Source organism: Cynoglossus semilaevis, chromosome 8 (genome assembly GCF_000523025.1).
Source record: "Cynoglossus semilaevis isolate Cse_v1.0 chromosome 8, Cse_v1.0, whole genome shotgun sequence".
Lineage (NCBI taxonomy): Eukaryota > Metazoa > Chordata > Actinopteri > Pleuronectiformes > Cynoglossidae > Cynoglossus > Cynoglossus semilaevis.
In genome coordinates this window covers 21,613,882-21,632,160 of record NC_024314.1, presented here as the reverse complement: position 1 = coordinate 21,632,160, position 18,279 = coordinate 21,613,882, and the positions used below count along the sequence as shown (strand labels likewise).

At 42.8% G+C, this 18,279-nt stretch overlaps 1 protein-coding gene across 2 annotated transcripts in view; it reads right to left on the bottom strand.

Annotated features, from left to right (window-relative positions):
- Nucleotides 1-17,798, bottom strand: part of sema3aa (sema domain, immunoglobulin domain (Ig), short basic domain, secreted, (semaphorin) 3Aa) — a 55,079-nt gene extending 37,281 nt beyond the window's left edge. Inside the window, exons 1-2 of one of the 2 annotated variants that reach the window (XM_017034512.2) lie at nt 15,483-17,798; nt 15,072-15,369 (exon numbers count right to left, since the gene is read on the bottom strand). In XM_017034512.2, the coding sequence (XP_016890001.1) occupies nt 15,072-15,177 (106 nt within the window). In that variant the 5' untranslated portion in view covers nt 15,178-15,369; nt 15,483-17,798. Of the gene's footprint in view, nt 1-15,071; nt 15,370-15,482 lie in introns of those variants that run through there. The other variant, XM_025057308.1, reaches the window with a different exon arrangement.
- Between the last annotated feature and the right edge of the window lie 481 nt (nt 17,799-18,279).

Below are 18,279 nucleotides of genomic sequence, written 5' to 3'. Positions count from 1 at the left end.
AATGCCATCCAAAATGGCAGAGGCCACCGATCTTCACGGAAGGTTTTCCCCCGGAGATGGGCCAGAGTTAAAACACACACACACACACACACACATATTTCAACACATGGTGATCTCTGACAAAGACAAGGTGGCCTGTGTGCACGCAGAAACACACAAAGAGGCTTTATCTGAACTGGAATCTGCTGCGGTTTTGGAGAATTGGAGGAACCGGGGCGTGAGCACCTAAAGACCTCCAACCTAAACACAGACACGCTCGTTTGGACCTGGGAGCTCTGAAAGTGCACCAAAGTGAGGCTCATGTGAACGACAGGAGCAGGGCAAAATGACACACACACACACACACACACACACGGTCTGAATGTGAATTCACTCTGCTCTACTTCTAAAATGCAAACACCGAACATACACTTTTTAAACTGACTTGGATATATTAATAGTGACCTAAATGTTTACAATACATTAATTCTCACAGAACACACTCACACACACACACACACACACACACATACACAGCACCAAGTTGTAATCCAATAAGTATTTTTGCTTATGCAGCATGAAGTAGTTGAACAGTGAGCACACTCAGCAGCTTCCTTCTCCGACACACTACACAGAAACACACACACACACAAACTTCTCATGTACTTTATAGTGTGTGTGTGTGTGAAAGTGTTCTTCATAGAGACGTTCATCTCCCATCACCACCTTCCACAGTCTGCTTACACTGACCGCTGGCACACACACACACACACTCAGAAAACACATATAGGCTTAAGTATGTGTGAGTGTGTGTGTGTGTGTCACTTTACATACACACACTTTTCAGCCTCCTCTACACTTTCTCTTATTTCATACATCCTCTGTCTGTACACTTTCTCTTATTTCATACATCCTCAGTCTGCTCTCTCTCAGTCACACAGAGAGAGAGAGAGAGCAGAGAACAGTCACATGACATCATGGAGGTGAGAGTAACTGGTAAACACTAACCTACTGATAACCACTAACCTATTGGTAAACACTAACCTACTGGAAACACTAACCTATTGGTAAACCCTAACCTACTGGAAACACTAACCTATTGGTAACCCCTAACCTACTGGAAACACTAACCTATTGGTAACCCCTAACCTACTGGAAACACTAACCTACTGGTAAACACTAACCTACTGGTAAACACTACCCTACTGGTAAACACTAACCTACTGGTAAACACTAACCTACTAACTTATCTACTTTTAGATATTCTCAGTAAAAGGTTTGGTTCAATATGACTGTGCTTTATTTTTTCTACAATGTTCTGAAAAATGTAGAGTTTTCTAGAATCTTTTAGTCAGGGTTAGCCTGGACTTTAGCTTCAGCTATGCTAATTTGTTAGCAAGATTTTATCAATTTCAGGAACCTGGAGTTATATTTTGGTATTGACTTTTTTCAATGTCATCAAATGTAAATGATCTTCTGGCAAATGTTTATATTTATCCGTAGACTTTATTAGCAGTTTTTTGGTGAACATTAAAGTCATTTGTAGCAAATGCTATCTTTTTTTGGCTAGTTTCTTTTACCCACAGCAGCTTGTTGGTCAATTTTGACTTCTTCAGTTTTTAGGATCATCTTATTTTGGTTACTTTAGCAATTGTAGCTCATAGCTATTGTCTTCTTCTGTACATTTTGTATCTCATTATGAAATATATGTGTATTACTTTACTTTAAAGTTAGTATTTTACAGCTACATTTAGTTTTATTGTGATTATATTGTAGTGAATTTTAGGTTTTTTTTTTGAGAAACCATTTTATAGACATTTAAAGATGACAGTGAATTAAATGTAATTACGGTTTATAGTCTATAAAACAGTGGTTATTATTAGTTTAACAGTAATGTTTCACACATTTTATACAGTTTGATACTTGATTAAAATGGCTAGTGTTTGTCAGTACAACAGAAAACTGGTTTCTTTCTCCTCATCAAACAGCACAGAAACACCAACGACCAATCCAAAATAAACCCTTAAAAATGTTAAACACGAGTCGTCCATTCAAATCTATTGTGTTTTCTCCTCATTGTCTTGCTCAGTTAGAGAAAACAACTGGATTCTTGTTTTTTAAAAAATAAAATAAAATAAAAGAACCAAATTCAAAATTCAAGTGCAATTGTCTGTGGAGAGCTTTTCACTCCCCCGTTCTCTGAACAAGTAGGCGTTTCAAACGCCTACGTACCACGCAATGGTGGAATAATGAAACATGGAATGAAAGAAAAGCGACGGGGCATTAAATTATGTTTATCAGCTGTGTGTGTGTGTGTGTGTGTGTGTATGCACAGCTGTGTGAGTGTGTTTGAGCGACGTGAAACATAAAAAAGTCTAATGGAGGAGCAGCACTCGACTGGGGGAATATTCCATTAAAGATAATGTGAGTTTTCAATGAGAGAGAAATAAATAAAGAGCGAGAGAGAGAGAGAGACATAGAGAGAGAGAGAGAGAGAGAGAGAGACCTTCACTTGTTCATTTACTGCTCACTCAGGTTGTACTTTTTCTGTTGCTGCTAAGCCAGACTTGGCTCTGGTAGGTTCTTTTCAAAAGTGTTTCCAGTTGAATAACAGGAAAAAGAAAAAGTTTCAAAGGAAACACTAGCTTGAAAGGAAGTGGGTGCAGAGAATTACACGCTCAGACACAGGACTGTGAGCTTTTCACAAAACGCACAGCGCTGCGGAGCCTCCAGTGGTTTGGTTTGGCACGCCGGCCTCTGGCCCTTCCTTTCTCCGTGTGTGGTGCCGTGCATGCGCTGCTCGCACTTTTTGGGTTCTCGGCGGCAGAAAAATCACAGGTGTCGGGACGGACAACAAAGACGTGGACGCAGACCGCCGCGAGGAAATTTGCTGAGAGCTTAGCTTAACAAAGTGTTCAAATATTTTCCCCCGAGCTCAAGGCTATCATCCACGCATGCCTCCAAAGTTCACCGTGTGTCTCTCTCTTTCTAAGCACAGTAGCAGGTGTGGGCTGGTTGCCATGGCGATCATCTGTACAATACAAGCCGGGATGTTGGATTTGTCATTCAGGTGTAGCTGAGTGACTGTGCTGACAGGAAATGTACTTCCCTTTTTCTGCTCACACGCAGTTCTGTGAAGACTACTTTTATAAAGAAGGGTTGTTTTTGTTTTTGTCGACTGATTCCTCCTCACGCTTCTGAAGAATATTAAGACGTGTTTTTTTTTTTTTTAATTCCTCTGCTTCAAAAACATGTATTCAGCCGAAAACCATTCAGCTTGTTAGCGCTCAAACAACAGCTAACGACAGATGGAGCAAAGACCGACTATTTGACCAAAAAAGCAGAACATTTTTGGGGAAAATTTTCTGATTTTCTGAGCCAGGAGTGGAAACATGAGTCAGTCCAGAAAAACAGTCTTCACAGATGTACCTGAGGTACTGTACGTTGGTTAACGATGATGTCACCAGTCGAGTCGTCTCTGGGACGACACAGAACCTCTCTGTTGGATTCATCAAAGTGACTTCAAATCTGATTTGTCATAATATAATTTGGTCGAGATGTAAATCAAATGTTTATTTCTTCGTCACTTCCTTGTTTTCTTTATCTCCATCTCGTTCTCCTACTCCTTCTTATCCTTCTTCTGTTTCTCATTCTTCTCCACTTTCTTGTCCTTTTTTCTCACTTTCCAATTTTTCTCCTTCATATACAGTATTTCACTGTCTCTCTCCTCTCTTTTCTTCTCCATTTCCTTCTCCTTCTCAGTCTTTGGTTTCTGCTTTTTTCCTCTCCTCGCTCTTCTTCAGCTCCTTTGTCTTTTTCTTCTTCTTCTTCACCTTCTCCTCATGTCCGTCCTATTAATCTTTCTCTTCCTGCTTCTTTACCTAAAAATGGATTCTTACACTTTCAAGGTAAAAGAAAAATATACAGCAAGTTTGGACACATGGACCATCATAGGGCCGTGAACCAGGGTTGTGGCCAAATTGCCACCTTAAGTTGGCCTCAAGCAGAATCTGAGATCTATCGTAGAACCTTATAGATAGACATTGGGTCATATAAGATTTTGCCAAGGACCGGACACATTGGGTCATATAAGATTTTGCCAAGTGGGCCGGATGACTACAATCATACTGTAATTCCCCCTTTGTTTTCCTGTAAATAAGTACCAATATATTAGAAAAAAATCATATTTAATGAAATATAATTTGACAAAACACCTTGAACATCGTCGTGTTTGGGCATTTTTTTCCAATTCATCAAACGGGCTGAATTGAACCCCCTGGTGGGCCGGTTTTGGCCCGCGGGCCATATGTTTGACAGCGTGGCTCTACACCATGCAGAGCTGCAGCCGAGGTAACAGGATCCCACCTCAGTGGTTCATCAAGCTGAATCATTGCACAAAGTATAGCTGTAGTCCAGTCAGTGCTGGCTGCGGTGTGATTTTCATTTGATTTCCCAAACCAAAATGACTCATAACCACAACTCAGAGTACGTACTGCGTCCTCAGAGACAACTTCACACCAGGTTGTCCTGTGAAGCTGTGTCAGAGCGAGTTCAACCCGGGGATGCTTGGAGTTAGCGGGACTAACAAGGAAACCGTGACCACATCTGGGGACTACAGCCAGTCTGATGTATATGTTGTTGTCATTCAGCTCCCCTAAAGCCCCAAAGTGTTTCAGCTCCGTGTCACCACACAGAACTTCTGCTGACCTCACGACCAGGAAACGCAAGACTACGAGAGTAAGAACCAATCGGCGAATACATACACACATAAAAAAAGAAGAAAAAAAACACCAGAAATTGAAGAGAATCACACGGCAAGAAATGCAAGTCCAACAAAAGTGGTCAGATCTGGAGACGTTTCATTAGAGTGTGTCTCCTCCTGCTGTTGGACCACTGGACCACTGAGAGAGGTTTTCCACCAGCGCTGTGACCACAGTCGGCTCCAGGCCGACAGGCCATGTGCACCACTGAAACCTCACTCTCTCTCTCTCTCTCTCACACACACACACACACAGAGAGAGAGAGAGCACTAAGTGCTGCTAGGATAACCAAGCCGTCTGCTCTGCCTGGTTTACGAAGATTTTTTTTCAAGGAAAAATAAACACAGACAAACATGGGAACATTTGCATTTGCACGCAAAACATATGCAAAAAAATGTATTTTTTGCATATTAGGGAGTGGGGGGGGGGGGTGCAGTGCTATCACTGAGGCAGTTTGATGGATGGACGATGAGGGGAACCAGGCTGTGGTTAGCGTGGTCATGTCTGGAGCCACTGCCTGTTAGTGCTGACTGTCAGCTGCAGCGTGTAACTGAATGTCAGCGCTGCCATTTTATTAGAAATTAATGAGACGAGGCTGCGAAGGCCGATGTGTCCCAGACATGAGTGACGACACGGAGGAGAGACGGAGACAGTAGGAGACACATCTGCGCCAACAGACGCGTGTCGTTTTAACGTCTTCTCGTACGGCGCGACCGCGCACTGGATTATTCACGTCCGTCTTTAAGGGGACGTCTGTGAAGACGTTTTATTGATACAAATTTTAAAATTAACATTAGGATTGTTTGGTCTCCTCCAAAGAGTTCTGGGACAAATGTCTTTATTCTGACTGGTGTCACACAGATTCTGAGCTCATACACAGAGTAATGACAATTTTCCATAAAAAAAAAAAAAAAAAATTTTTTACTCAGAAGTTTTTTTTTTTCTGTCATCAAAGTCAAAACAGTTACTGTAACTAACAACTCTGAACATATTCTCACGTTTGTTGTGGAAACCTGACTTTTTCCAGAACTTCTTGTTTGTTTTTTTCCACTCTCTTTTTCACTACTATCTTCTATCCCAGAATTTTTTTTTTTAAACGAGTCAGTGTTTTTTGTTGTCCACATCTGCATACAAATGTTTGGAATTTTTGGAGTGGCCTTCTTGGACTCTGAGGATTTTTCCTTCCTCGTTCTTTTCACATCATTGACAAAGATCCTAGTCGAGAGGTAGAACTTATTGTTAAAAATCCACAAAGTGGACTTTCTTAAAAAATTAAATCACAAAGAATGCTAATCATTTTCAAAAAGCTAAACCCGAGCTGTAATAAATATTCCTAAGAGGTGAGAGTCCTTTTTCATTGTCCATCCAAAGATGTCCCCCTCATCTGTAACTCGACTCTCTTCGGTCTGTACGTCGGGTGAACGCCTTCGCTCCGTGTGACTGACAAGACCTAGCAGGTGGCCAGACCCATTCATACCCCGGCCTCAGCGAACGGCAGGGTGCTGTAACCCAAACCCTGGTTCCCAACACAGATGCAGAGACACGGGATATTTCTCCTGAGCGAGCGGCCGTACAGCACTTATGTACACACAGATGAAAAATGTACACGAACGCTGAGAGCACACACATTAATCTTTGGGCGAACACACACACACACACACACATCTCCTCCAGTGGCCTGTGAGCTCAACATCAACGTTGATTTCCTTAATCATTTTTCATGGAAAGTGTGTTTTCTTAAGCAAACTGCTGCGTAATAGAGACATCTTTAATAAAAATGAGTTTGTAATGAACGCGAGGAAACGCGTATCATTTTCTCAGGCAGCCCTCTCCCAAACTTTTCAGAACTATTTGAACCCACTGCAACCATTCATGCAGCATAAACACGGGTCAGATTGCACTAAAAAAGACTTTTTTAAAAAGACCTCGTTCCAATTTGTCTTTTTAATACGCCTACGAAGACTCGCATGGGGAAAACAAACTGATTCTATGTGAAGTAAATCACATGACCTGGTCAAAGAATCACACTATTCTACATTATTGTTGTGTATTTTGGCAGTAAAACTTTACAGTGTATTTGTTGTACTGTAAGAAACCTTTTAGGGGATAATTTTCAATACCTACCGTCGGCAGTAAATCAGCACAAAGTCGTGTCAAGTATAGAAAACGTTTTTCACTACATGATCCACACCGACTGTATTGCGAGGGTTTTAAAAGTCCGGTCCGAATCCAGGATTCACTTCCCAAATTATGAGGCGAAGAATTTGAATTATGATTTTGGTTGAAGGTGAAAAGATTGAAAGGTAATCTGATAATGCTAAAAAAGTTAAAGCTTTCATTCCTAACATGAAAAGGAGTCTGGAATTCTAAGGTCAAAAAGTCAGACTCTGAATTCAGAAATGAAAATGAAACCAAAGAATTCTGAGGAAAAAGAGAGAAAAGAAAATCTGAGCCAGAACTTAACAAAAACCTAATCAAAATGATAAAAAATGATTGTTTAATTTTTTTTTTCTTGTCAAAACTGTTGACAGAAGTGTCGTGTAATCGACCTCCATGTTGTGACCCAGTCACTGATTTTCTTGTCAAAACTGTTGACAGAAGTCTTCATGTTGTGACCCAGTCTTTGATAATCACTATCCACAGCAGAAAATAACAGAGGTCCACAGTAAGGAGTCGGTGAACTGAAGTGAACCAAACCGACTGGGACTGCGTTGGTTTGCATGTGTGAAAGTTCGATGAAAACAAAGTGACAGATTTTTTTAAGCTGCACATGATGAACGGCTTTTTGCTCTGCGAGTGCGGTCGCGTCTTTTACACAACCGCCCTCTGGGGGCAAATCAAACTTTGTTATGCCATCACTCAGCCTGTGGACCGGGCCGGTCGGTGGGAGCTTACCAAACACTGTGGTCAGGTAAGTGACTCAGTCTGTGCCGAACTGGATCAAATTCAGACGCCGCACAAGAGGGGAGGGTGGGGGGGGAGGTTGTAGTTGAAATGCAAGCCGCTGCCCAAACATTGGTTTACACATTCCGAATGTGGCAGTGTGGGAGCAAAGACGAGGGCACGTAAGTTTAGGGATGAGTAGGAAAAAAAAAAGGGGATGTGGCCCAAAGAAGATATGTATCAAGTGGGCCGCAATCAAAAAGACAGAAAAAGAGAGAAGAGTTGGAAAAAAAAATACAAACACACACATACACACACACACACACACATACATGCTGGGAGATTGTATTTAGAGTCTGTGGTGCTGTGGTTGCTCCAGAAGGGATTGGCCCACAGGAGAGGAGGAGGAAGGAGAAGGGGGTGAGGAGAAGGGAGCAGGAGTCAGACATCTCCAGAGTTGGCGCGTTGGGCAGAAACACCTTATAATTATCTACATCCGCTCTGTCAGCCTCAGCCCACAGGATGGACAGACGGGGGAGAGAAAGGGAGAAGAAAGTGAGAGGCTCTGTCAGACAGAGGCTCATTCATACATGTATGAAATAATGAATAGACACAAGCGTTCTCTGATAACAAGCAACACACACTTTTTTTTTTTTTTTTTTTTACACAGGGCCTATTTTTCACAGGCGGACACGCCCACTGCTAAACACACACACACACACACACACACTCTTGCAGACGGCCTTATTACGGGGCTGAGTCCAGACTGCGTGGAGTGCGGTTCCACGCCGAGTGTCTATTTTAAAAGGGATTTTAAAGAGAGACAATTTCAGATCCTCCGCTGCTGCTGCCGCTGCCGCATCCTTCCCTCCTCAGTTCCACCCTTCTGGGTCGACTACGGTGGCATTAGGAGGTCAGACAGTGCAGACAGATCCTGCAGTAATTACCCAGAGCTAAGGGTAATAACACAACGACAGAGACACTTTTATTTTGAAGGTGAACCCCCACCCCTCCCTCTCTCTCTCCCCCCCATAAGGTCAGATTTACTGGATCTGCCTCTTAATTCTGTTTGCAATCACTGTGTTATGTATGTGCTCCGGGTGACCTTTAGGGGACAGTGTTTCTCTTAATGGCCCCTGTGCAGGGATTATGTTCAGGACGGCATTGATCCGTGGCAGTGTTGTTGTTCTGAGCTGGCAGATGCAGCAGCAGCAGTGAGGAATTAAAGCCCTTTAATCCGGGATTACAGCAAGCATTTAAGTATATTTTCAATTAAAAACAACATTGACGTAAGATTGGGCCTAAATGTAAAACAAAACAAAACAAAACACAAACTTCTGTTTTTGTTTTTTGTTTTTGTTTTTTTTTTACAAATGTTCTTAAATTAGAAACATTGTTAAAGAGACATAGATGTTTCCAGGTGGAAAATATATATTAAGTTTGAAAAAGTTCCCATAATTGTGCCAACTATCAATATAGACCCCCCCCAAAATAAATTAGCATGACTACAAAATTGACAGCCTGAAAAAAAAAAAAAGGGAAATACGTAGCTGTAATCACCTCAAAATTATGGTCCAAATAAGAAACACAGGCCAAACTTTGTTTCAGTCTTGTCGGAGGTGTACGGCTCCACAAATCAGTTCTGAAAGATTAATCAGAAAATACTTTTGATAGGCTGAACCAGTTTGACAAGTTTACGACCTCAGAATCAATTCCTCCTCGGTGTCGCTGCTAAACAATTTCACCATAAAAAGATGTAGCCTAGCCATTAGCATCAGTTCCAGTTAGTGCCTTAGTTTTTCTTCTGCTGCCCAATTTCCGCACTGGAGTTTGTTTTTTTTTTTTTTCATCGTATTTTAATTTTCATCACATTGTCGTTTTCCAGTGGTGGAGTAGCGGCATTCAGTTGTCAAAAGTATTTTCATCACATTGTCGTTTTCCAGTGGCTGGAACTGAATGTAGCGGCATTCAGTTGTCAAAAGTGTAGTTAATGCCCTCTTGTGGCTATAGATAATATAGCGTATATTTGTGATATATAAGTTGTTTCGGAATCTAGGGAGAAAATATGGTACACTCACGATACCACGTACTACAGAGAAAGGCCGGCTACATGTTTACAAACACTGATCCAAAACTCCTTCGTACTCTACCGTCACATGTATCCTTCCCCCTTTTGTTTCACTAGAAGTAACAGTTTTTTAAGCTGTAAAGAAGCCGTGGAAAATAATTAACTCCTGTGATCATTATTCTGTCCCCGTGAAGTCAGATCCTTTTCTGCTGAGCGTCTAACTGACCCAACTGGGAAATCATTTACTCTGCACTTGCTCCAGCAGCTGCTCCCACGGGAGGTCATTTTATCTACCTGCCTCCATTTCTCAGACGTTTCCCCGCACAAACTGCTCACATTGCAGTCACCCGTCTGTCCTTTTCCAGGGGAGAGAGGGGAGAAATAAAAATCACTCACTTTGGTGAGACTATGGCTCTCTGGAGGCAGATCATCGCCTCGCTCATTTCAGAATGATTTCACGGGACCCTGCTCACGCCGTGGCTGTATATTTGCCTTGAATCTGCAGACCCCGGACTGGGTTTTTTTTTTTCCAACAGTTCTCGGAGCCTCTTTGTTTGGTTCTCTCCCTTCTTTTGTGTTATGGTCCCACTCTGTTTCACTGTCCTTCCCAGGAGGACTCATCCTTGTTGTTTATTTGACTTAATTACTATGCCAGCTCGGTGGCAGCAGAGAGGGAGGATGAGTGACACTTGAGCCCAGCGGCCAACCCTCCCCTTCCTTCTGCGCCGACGACTCTACAACCGCCAGCTTTTCCGTTCATTAAAATCGGAAAAAAAAAAAAAAAAAATCTCCGCCCCTCTTCGCCATCGCCATCGCCATCTTCCACCATCCTCCAACCCCTTCCTCGGTGCTCGGTGTGGGTGTTGGCTTTAAACGTCCCCTGACAGGAATCAAGAGAGCCATCAAGCACCTGTGGACCTGGCACACAAGCACACACAGGCCCCGGCAAGTGGTGACACACAAAGACAACAAATCTAATGCCTTCACATGCACACACACACACAGATACACACACACACACACACACAGTGAGCCAGTGCAAGCCAACAGCAGTTTGCAATCACACGTAATTATAGAAACACTGATTCAACAGCACAATAAAAGATACCATTTTGTGAGCTCATGCTGTTGCGCACGGGCACAAGCGCAAAAGCAGGTGTCTAATTATACAAGCGCGCACACACACGTACACACGCCAGCCCCCCCGCCCCGCCCCCCCGACACTTTCTTTTCCTTTTTTTTTTTTTCCTTCATCAAATGTCTCTCAATAATGCACACAACCAGACACTACTTACAGACTAAAGAGGAAGAAATCACAAGAGAGGGTGTCGAGTTCTCACACCAGGATCTGGCGAGAACATTCTCTCACACACACTCGCGCGCATGAACACAGCACTGGCAGTATATACGAGCCATACACCCGAAGGCCACTTCATTAGGTAGAGCAGAGACTCAGCAGAAGGAAGGAAAGACTCGGTTCTTGATAAACTCTGGACCATCTTAAGTCAACAGCAACACATGAAAACAAAAAATCTTTGATGAAGATCTTGTGACCGTGAAGGGAATTTAAGTCCGGTTTATGGACTAAACGGAATTGGAATATTTCAAATTGGTGACATGGCACAGTATCCTGCCTAAAGTGGAAATCATAAAACCGGCGCCTTTTGGTCATAAAGTCATGGAAATGGTCATAGAAATACAAGAGACATTTAGACTAAGGGTTTTAAAGGGTTCCTCCAGTCGGTACTAAAAGGCCTAAAGAGTGCCAGAAAAAAAGTCCTTAACACCGCTCCACTGCAGAAAGGTCAGACCGGTTGATACCAGGAACATCCGGCCCCTGGTATTTAAATTACATTTTTGGCCACAGAAATTGACACTGATCGGACGAAGACGAAGTTTTTCAGGTATAACATAAATCGCAGCCTCAGTTTTTAGCTGAGAAGATTGGGAGCCAGCGCCTAATTATCGGTGCTATCGTTATTATACATTTTCGGTCGTTCCGTTTTGACCTTTGACCTCAACATGGTGTTGTTGTCGCTGTTGTTATCATCAGATCGTAGGATGTTCGATGGAATCTTCTACACCAGGGGGTCTCCAACCCCCTGGGTTGGTTCTGGGCCGCAGTGGCATTCGTTCAAAAAGAATCCAATCATATTCCTTTACTTCTTTCATTCAAAGATCTGTCAATGTTTCAAAACAACAGTTCATTCAGACTCTGATACTGACAGGATAAAGAGAAAGAGAAAATTGAATGATCCTCCGATCACGGTGCGGATTACTGACAGGATAAAGAGAAAGAGAAAATGTAATGATCCTCCGATGACGGTGCGGATTTCCCGGTCCTTGGTAGAAAAAGGTTGGGGACCGCTGTTCATAAAGATGTAGAGGCAGAATAATCGCAGCACATCTGGAACCAACATCAGGACCACGTTCCAATCTCATTCAAACCTCTTCCTGTTGCCTGCTCTGGACTCCAGCGGGTCGTCTTGACCTTTTCTACATGCTTTAACGCACTCGGTCGCTGCCGTGTCATTGACTGATTGGATATTTACATGACCAAAGCAGGGAGGCACGTGCAGCTAATAGAGCGGCCTCTAGTGTACATAAAGAACGACACTTTAATGCACTCCTGGCTTCAATCGCCGTACATCTCGACCTCTCCTCCGGCTTTAACTCCACACATCCGTCACTCGTACAGTCAGTCAGTGCGGAGCGCGGACTTTGATGCTCGATGACACGCGGTATCTCTCGTCTCGTATTGTTGTCAGCAACTTGTTCGTATGTCAAACTTAATGGAGGGGGAAACTATGTTCACATTCTCCGAACAGATGGCTGAGTAAAGACGGGATGACATTTTTTTTGTTTTCCCATCAGGCTCTGCTTTGTGCGCCCGGACATGATGGAGCCCTGGGGAGCTGCGATTGCTCTGGAGTCAGGTGAATTCAGCTGTGATTCCTTCCAGATTTATTTAGTCAGTGAGATAAATGCATGTCAGCAGCCGTTAGAGAGGGTTCTTATCTCTCTTCATCATCAACGGTACAACGGGGGAGCTGAATTTAAACAAATCAAAGTGTAGATTGGACAGTGATTCTTATCCAGGCAGTCAGGACAGTTTCCAAAAATGCAATAAAGATTTAAATCTGTTCAACCCTCAGACTTAACAGACCTGAGGAAAAAACCTGAGGCTTCAGTTGTTCATAGGCAGCTAACTTTACTCTGTAAAAAAGTTTTTTTTTTTACTTTTTATCTTCGCTTCAGAACTGAGGATACTAATTATTGCTAAGTATCCAACTATTAGCCTACTCTTATAGTTTAAATGAGCTACTTGACCGTTAGCATTGTTTGATTTTTCTCATTGGCAATAGATTTTGTCAATAGTGGACTTATCTGGACTGCAGGCAGGCTAGTCAGGCACATGGAGGTTGGAGTATGAGGCCAGATTTGGAGACTGATCTACTAAGAAAATTCCAACATGAACCAAGGCATCAGTCATTACTGTAGCTGCCAAAACCAGGGAGGCCAGATTTGGAGACTGATCTACTAAATTCCGAGGAAAGAAAATTCCAACATGATGAACCAAGGCATCGGTCATTACTGTAGCTGCCAAAACCAGGATGTAGAATCACAGAATCTCAGCACAAAACACATTTTTTCTTATTTTTTGTCCATTAAAAAAACCTTAAAACTTCAGAGTTCCCATGCACATTCAGCAGCAGTTTCTGCCACTGACCTTATTACAAAAAGATTTCTCCCTGTATTTACATAAAATATTGTTTTCCCATACAGTATACGGCAACAGGTTTGATAGGGTGAAGGGTTCAGGCTTTGGTTTCTAAATGTGTTCATGTTTTACCAATAGAACTAAATTTAAAGAAAGTTGTTTTGTTTTTTTTTAAATGACAGCTCAAGTGAATTACCAACTACAAATTTGACTTTTTTATTGTCTTTGAATGACGTTCACCGGCTTTTTGTTGTAAGACGTAGACAATGAGTTCACCCACACCCACACACACACACACACACACTCACACACACACTCACACACTTCAAAGTTGAAAGGGTGATAAAGGAAAATATACTGTTCCTAAATTACAACCTGCGCTCCCTCTGAAGGATAAAGCATGTCATATAAGAGGCCTCTAAACATAAGTTACACCGAACGTCTCGGCTAAAGATAGAAGGTGAATTAGAGTGACAAACGTCACGTTCACCCGGGCCCTGACCAACGTTTGATTTCCCCTCAACAAGGACAGAAATCATCAGAGGAACCAAACCTCAGGGGCGGGGGGCGGGGGGCGGGTCAGACACACAAGAGCACTTAAGACCACGCTCCGAAACGACGGCGAAAGCGTTCGTCGATTTACAGAGATTGTGTTTTATGGCGGAAATGGTACGAAAGATTTAAAAATAAATAAATAAAATAAATAAATAAAAAGACTCAAGAGGAGCACCGCACTTAGCTCTGTACTTTCGGTCATGTTTTAGGACAAAGAACCATAATAGCCTTCCCAAAATATGCCAAATATGTTGACAGTTATTTCTAGCCGAGATGAAAAGTCTGCTCTTACAAAGAGCCTGATTTAGTGTAGGGTGTGAGAGATGGAGAAAGAGAGGAGAAAAGAAGGAGAGAAGGAGAGAAGGAGGAGGAGGAGGAGGAGAGGAAGAAACCGGCGCTCCGCAGTCTCCCCTCAAAATAACACAGAAGGGGAGAGAATAACATGTTTGCTGTATACGTCAAAATGTACACGTGCACAGTATTTAAAAAAAATAAAAAATAAAAAAAACGGGCCATTAAACTAACCTCCGCTTCTCTACCGTTCCATTCTGCTGCAGATGCATGATTTATTGCACGCGCATTAAATCAACATGCATAAGTAGTTTTCCATTTAAACAAAACTCTATAACTGCTGGATCCATTTACAGTATCCTAATGAGGAGTTAAGGGGGGAAATATATATATTTAAAAAAAAAAAAAAAAAAAAGAAAAAAAAACAGCACGGCTCCTGTGAAGAAATGTTCTGTGTCAGGAGGACTGAGTTTTTTTTGTTTTTTTTTGGGACAGAAGCCATTAAAACAGAGGCTGCGCTGCCTCGTTCTGAGCACTTAACAGGGCTGCACGGAGAAGGGACGGAGCGCGGGGGGAAAACTGTCACAGGGGCCAATATACATTCAAACTGCGGGCGAGAGCCCCCCGTCCACGGCATATGGAACCAATCTGGCTATTTGTAATGAGAATAGTCATATTTGGGAGGAAGGAATGAGTTCACTGGAGAGCAGAGACGGGAGAAGGCTGTGGACAGAGTTGGATGCTGGGAGGAGAAAGGCTGGGAATGTGGGGACACTTAGGAAGACAGACAGACAGAGTGACAAATCAGGCTTACCTTTGAAGGACAGCTTTAGTCTGGGGACGTTGTGCCTGGGCTCACCTCCTCTTCCCACATGCACCGCCCCACACAGCAGCACTACAATCCCAAACAGGTAATCCATGGTGCTGGAGAGCTGCTGCTGTCTGGCCTCCAGACCAGGGGGCACTCGAACCCCGAGCAGTCCCCCGCCCTGGGATGAGCGTCCGTCTCCCACTGGGGCTGAGACACACGCAAACGCACGCACGCACACAGACGCACACGCACCAAGTTCCCCTGAAAAGTGCACAGTTCCAGACCCAATCAAGCAGGCAGACTGAGAAGAAGAGGAGGAAGGGGGAGGGAGGGAGGGAGGGAGGAGGTGGGGGGTTAAAATCCTGGATGTGCAGATCTTTGGAGGACTTCAGATGGTGGAGATGTGCTGCTCACATGGCTCCCAGTGTTGGATCCAGGATAAATAGTCCCTTGGTGTTTGTGTCTTGCTCCAGGTGAAGCCTGAGTGGAGCTTCAAACGGCGCGGGCTGCAACGGACCCGAGGAAAATGTAGCTCAGATCACTTTATCCACCACAGCAGAGGTTCTTTTTGTTGTATCTCTGTCTTGTGGCTGGTTCCTCTCCTCCTGTGAGCACACACTCACAGCAACCCTCTAATCCCTGTGTGCGGCTCCACCAGACTGAGAAAGAGAGAGAGGGAGACAGAGAGAGCAACACCATCCACAGGAAGAGAGGGGAGGGCGAGCAGCTGAGAGAGAGCGGGAGAGAGAGAGAGAGAAAGAGGGGGAGTGACTGTAGAGAGAAACGATGAAACCTGGATATGGAGGTTTTCATGTTGTAGTCTCTCCTCCACCCTGGGTTTTTCCACCTTTTCTTAGTCATCAATTTTTCCGTTTCCTCCATAAAGATGACTTTGACTGAATCACTATCTATTTACTCTGGACTTTGAATTCTCTTAGTTTTTTTTTTTTAATCCTGACATTTCCATAACTGTGACTAGATTAAAGTCCAATGTCATAATTTAATGACTCACTTTAACAGTTTTTTTTCTCTACAGCTTGGATGTTTATATCTTTTTCATGAAACCACAGATACAATATACATGACAAATAAAAACCAGGTCATTTAATGGTGGCTACATTTCTATGAAACATTTCATCCTTTTTGTTTGCATTATAATCCAGATGACACAGAACTTTCCATTATATTAAACAAAAACCTAAATTTAACTTTAATGATTTAAGCAAACATGTAAAGGCAAATCACAGCAACACAAGGTGCTAGCAAACCATGTAGCCTAAAATGCTAAAAGATAGAGTAGAAGTAGTAAAAACAGACCACAACGTGGCACAAATATAACCAGTTATTCCAAACTTTGTAGCCAAAATAGCTAAGATCTATCCCTGAATCTTTGTAAAATGTTAGCTACAAGCTAGCTAACAGCTAAACAACAGGTTTTGTTGATTGTTAATGAAAATAAAAAATTGGGAAGGTGTACTCGTAAAGAAAAATAGCAGAAGGAAAAGCAGTAGTTAGCAGATAGCTAAAGGTTTAAACCAAGAATGGGCAAAAAAAAACAGCTTAAAGTTAAAGCACTTTTTTTATTAAAAGAAAGGAAACCAAAGCTAACACTACGTTTTCTCTACGATTGACTCCCTTCAGTTTTCCTCTATTTTTCTTCCATTCAAAACATTTGTTTTTCACGGTTTGGAGAAAGTTTGTGACCTTGGAAAAGGTTGGAGTGTCTTAATGTGGAGGATATAGGACTTGACGTGCGGAGTCGTCTCATCCTGGAACAGTCACTTCATTTTCTGCAGCTGTTTCAGCATGGGGCTACGATTCCTGATTGTTTGCTTTACAAACTTCAGGAAATATTTAAGGGGGGAAAAAAGTCACTGTTTTTACAGATATCACTTAGATAACCACAGATGCTAAGGCTACCCAACACTCACCAAATCATCTGTTTGAGATTTGAAGGCACTTTTTCTGGGATTTTCTGAGGTAAAACCGGGGATTTAAATGTGATTAGGACTCTGTAAGAATCTGAGTGGACGCCACAGCTGAAGGAAAACAGTGACGGGCCTGGGAAACGTTGAGAAAAATGAATCAGAAGCAGACAGAACTGGACGGCCGTGTCCAATTCTACGTCCATATCATGTACGCCCTCGGCTACCAGACCACAAAGGTAACAGATAGACAAAAGATAGCTAACGGTTAGGTGTAAACACAAAATGATATCAACGGGAAAAAATTAGTTTGGGATTACTGTCAGCCGTATCAGCTGGTGCTCAGCACTTTAGAGTGGCTATGCTACGTTAGCATCTCTGCTGGGATTTACCACTGGTTTAGACATGTCTTGTTGCTAGAAAAACCGCTACTATCAGCAGCTAAATACACATTTTTGTTAGAAGTTTTTTTTTTAACAAGCTAAAAATTTTTGTTGTTGTTAATATTGACAAGACACTTTAACTCATGAACCAGGTCATTTAAAGTGGGCTCAAATAGACGACGCTCCCCCTTGTGTTAGCTGATCCCGACCCTCCCTGCTGCTAACACTAATAAACTAAATTCCTGCATAGTTAACCTTTATAAGTCTGTCTTGTCAGCTGTTTTACACCCGAGCTCCTCCATGAATTGTTTGTCTTTTGTGTTCATACTTTTTTTTTTTTTTTTTTTCCTGCAATGGTTTCAACGGACTGACTATTAGCTAAACTACATACGTTTGTCTGGATCCTGTCTCTGTTAAAGTCATTCACATGAGCAGTGCTGGTCCACCCCCCCCCGCTCCCCCCCCAACCCTCTTCCCCTTCCTCTCCTCCCCCCTCCACGCCTGCTGGCCCCTGCAGGTGGTTGGGTGTGTTTGCGGGGACACCTCCTGTTTCCTCTGGGGGGGAGGACGCAGCGGTGGTGAGGTGATAAAAGCTTTGATAAACAGGAGTGCTGATGTGTCAACTCACACACCTTCACACACACACACACACACACACATGCTGAATGAAAACACAGGCAGAAATGAGCGGGTTTATGGTGAACACGCTGAGTGAAACTGTGAAATGAAGGCACCCTCATCCTCCTCCGACAACAGTCACACCACAGCGTTAGCTCACAGTGAAACAGAAACAACTTCTCGTCGTTGCCAAATCTCTAACCTCAGTATCAATCAATCAATCAAAGTTCTCAGGCCTGAACAATGAAACTAGTCACAGGAAGAAAACGTATCATTAGATCTTTG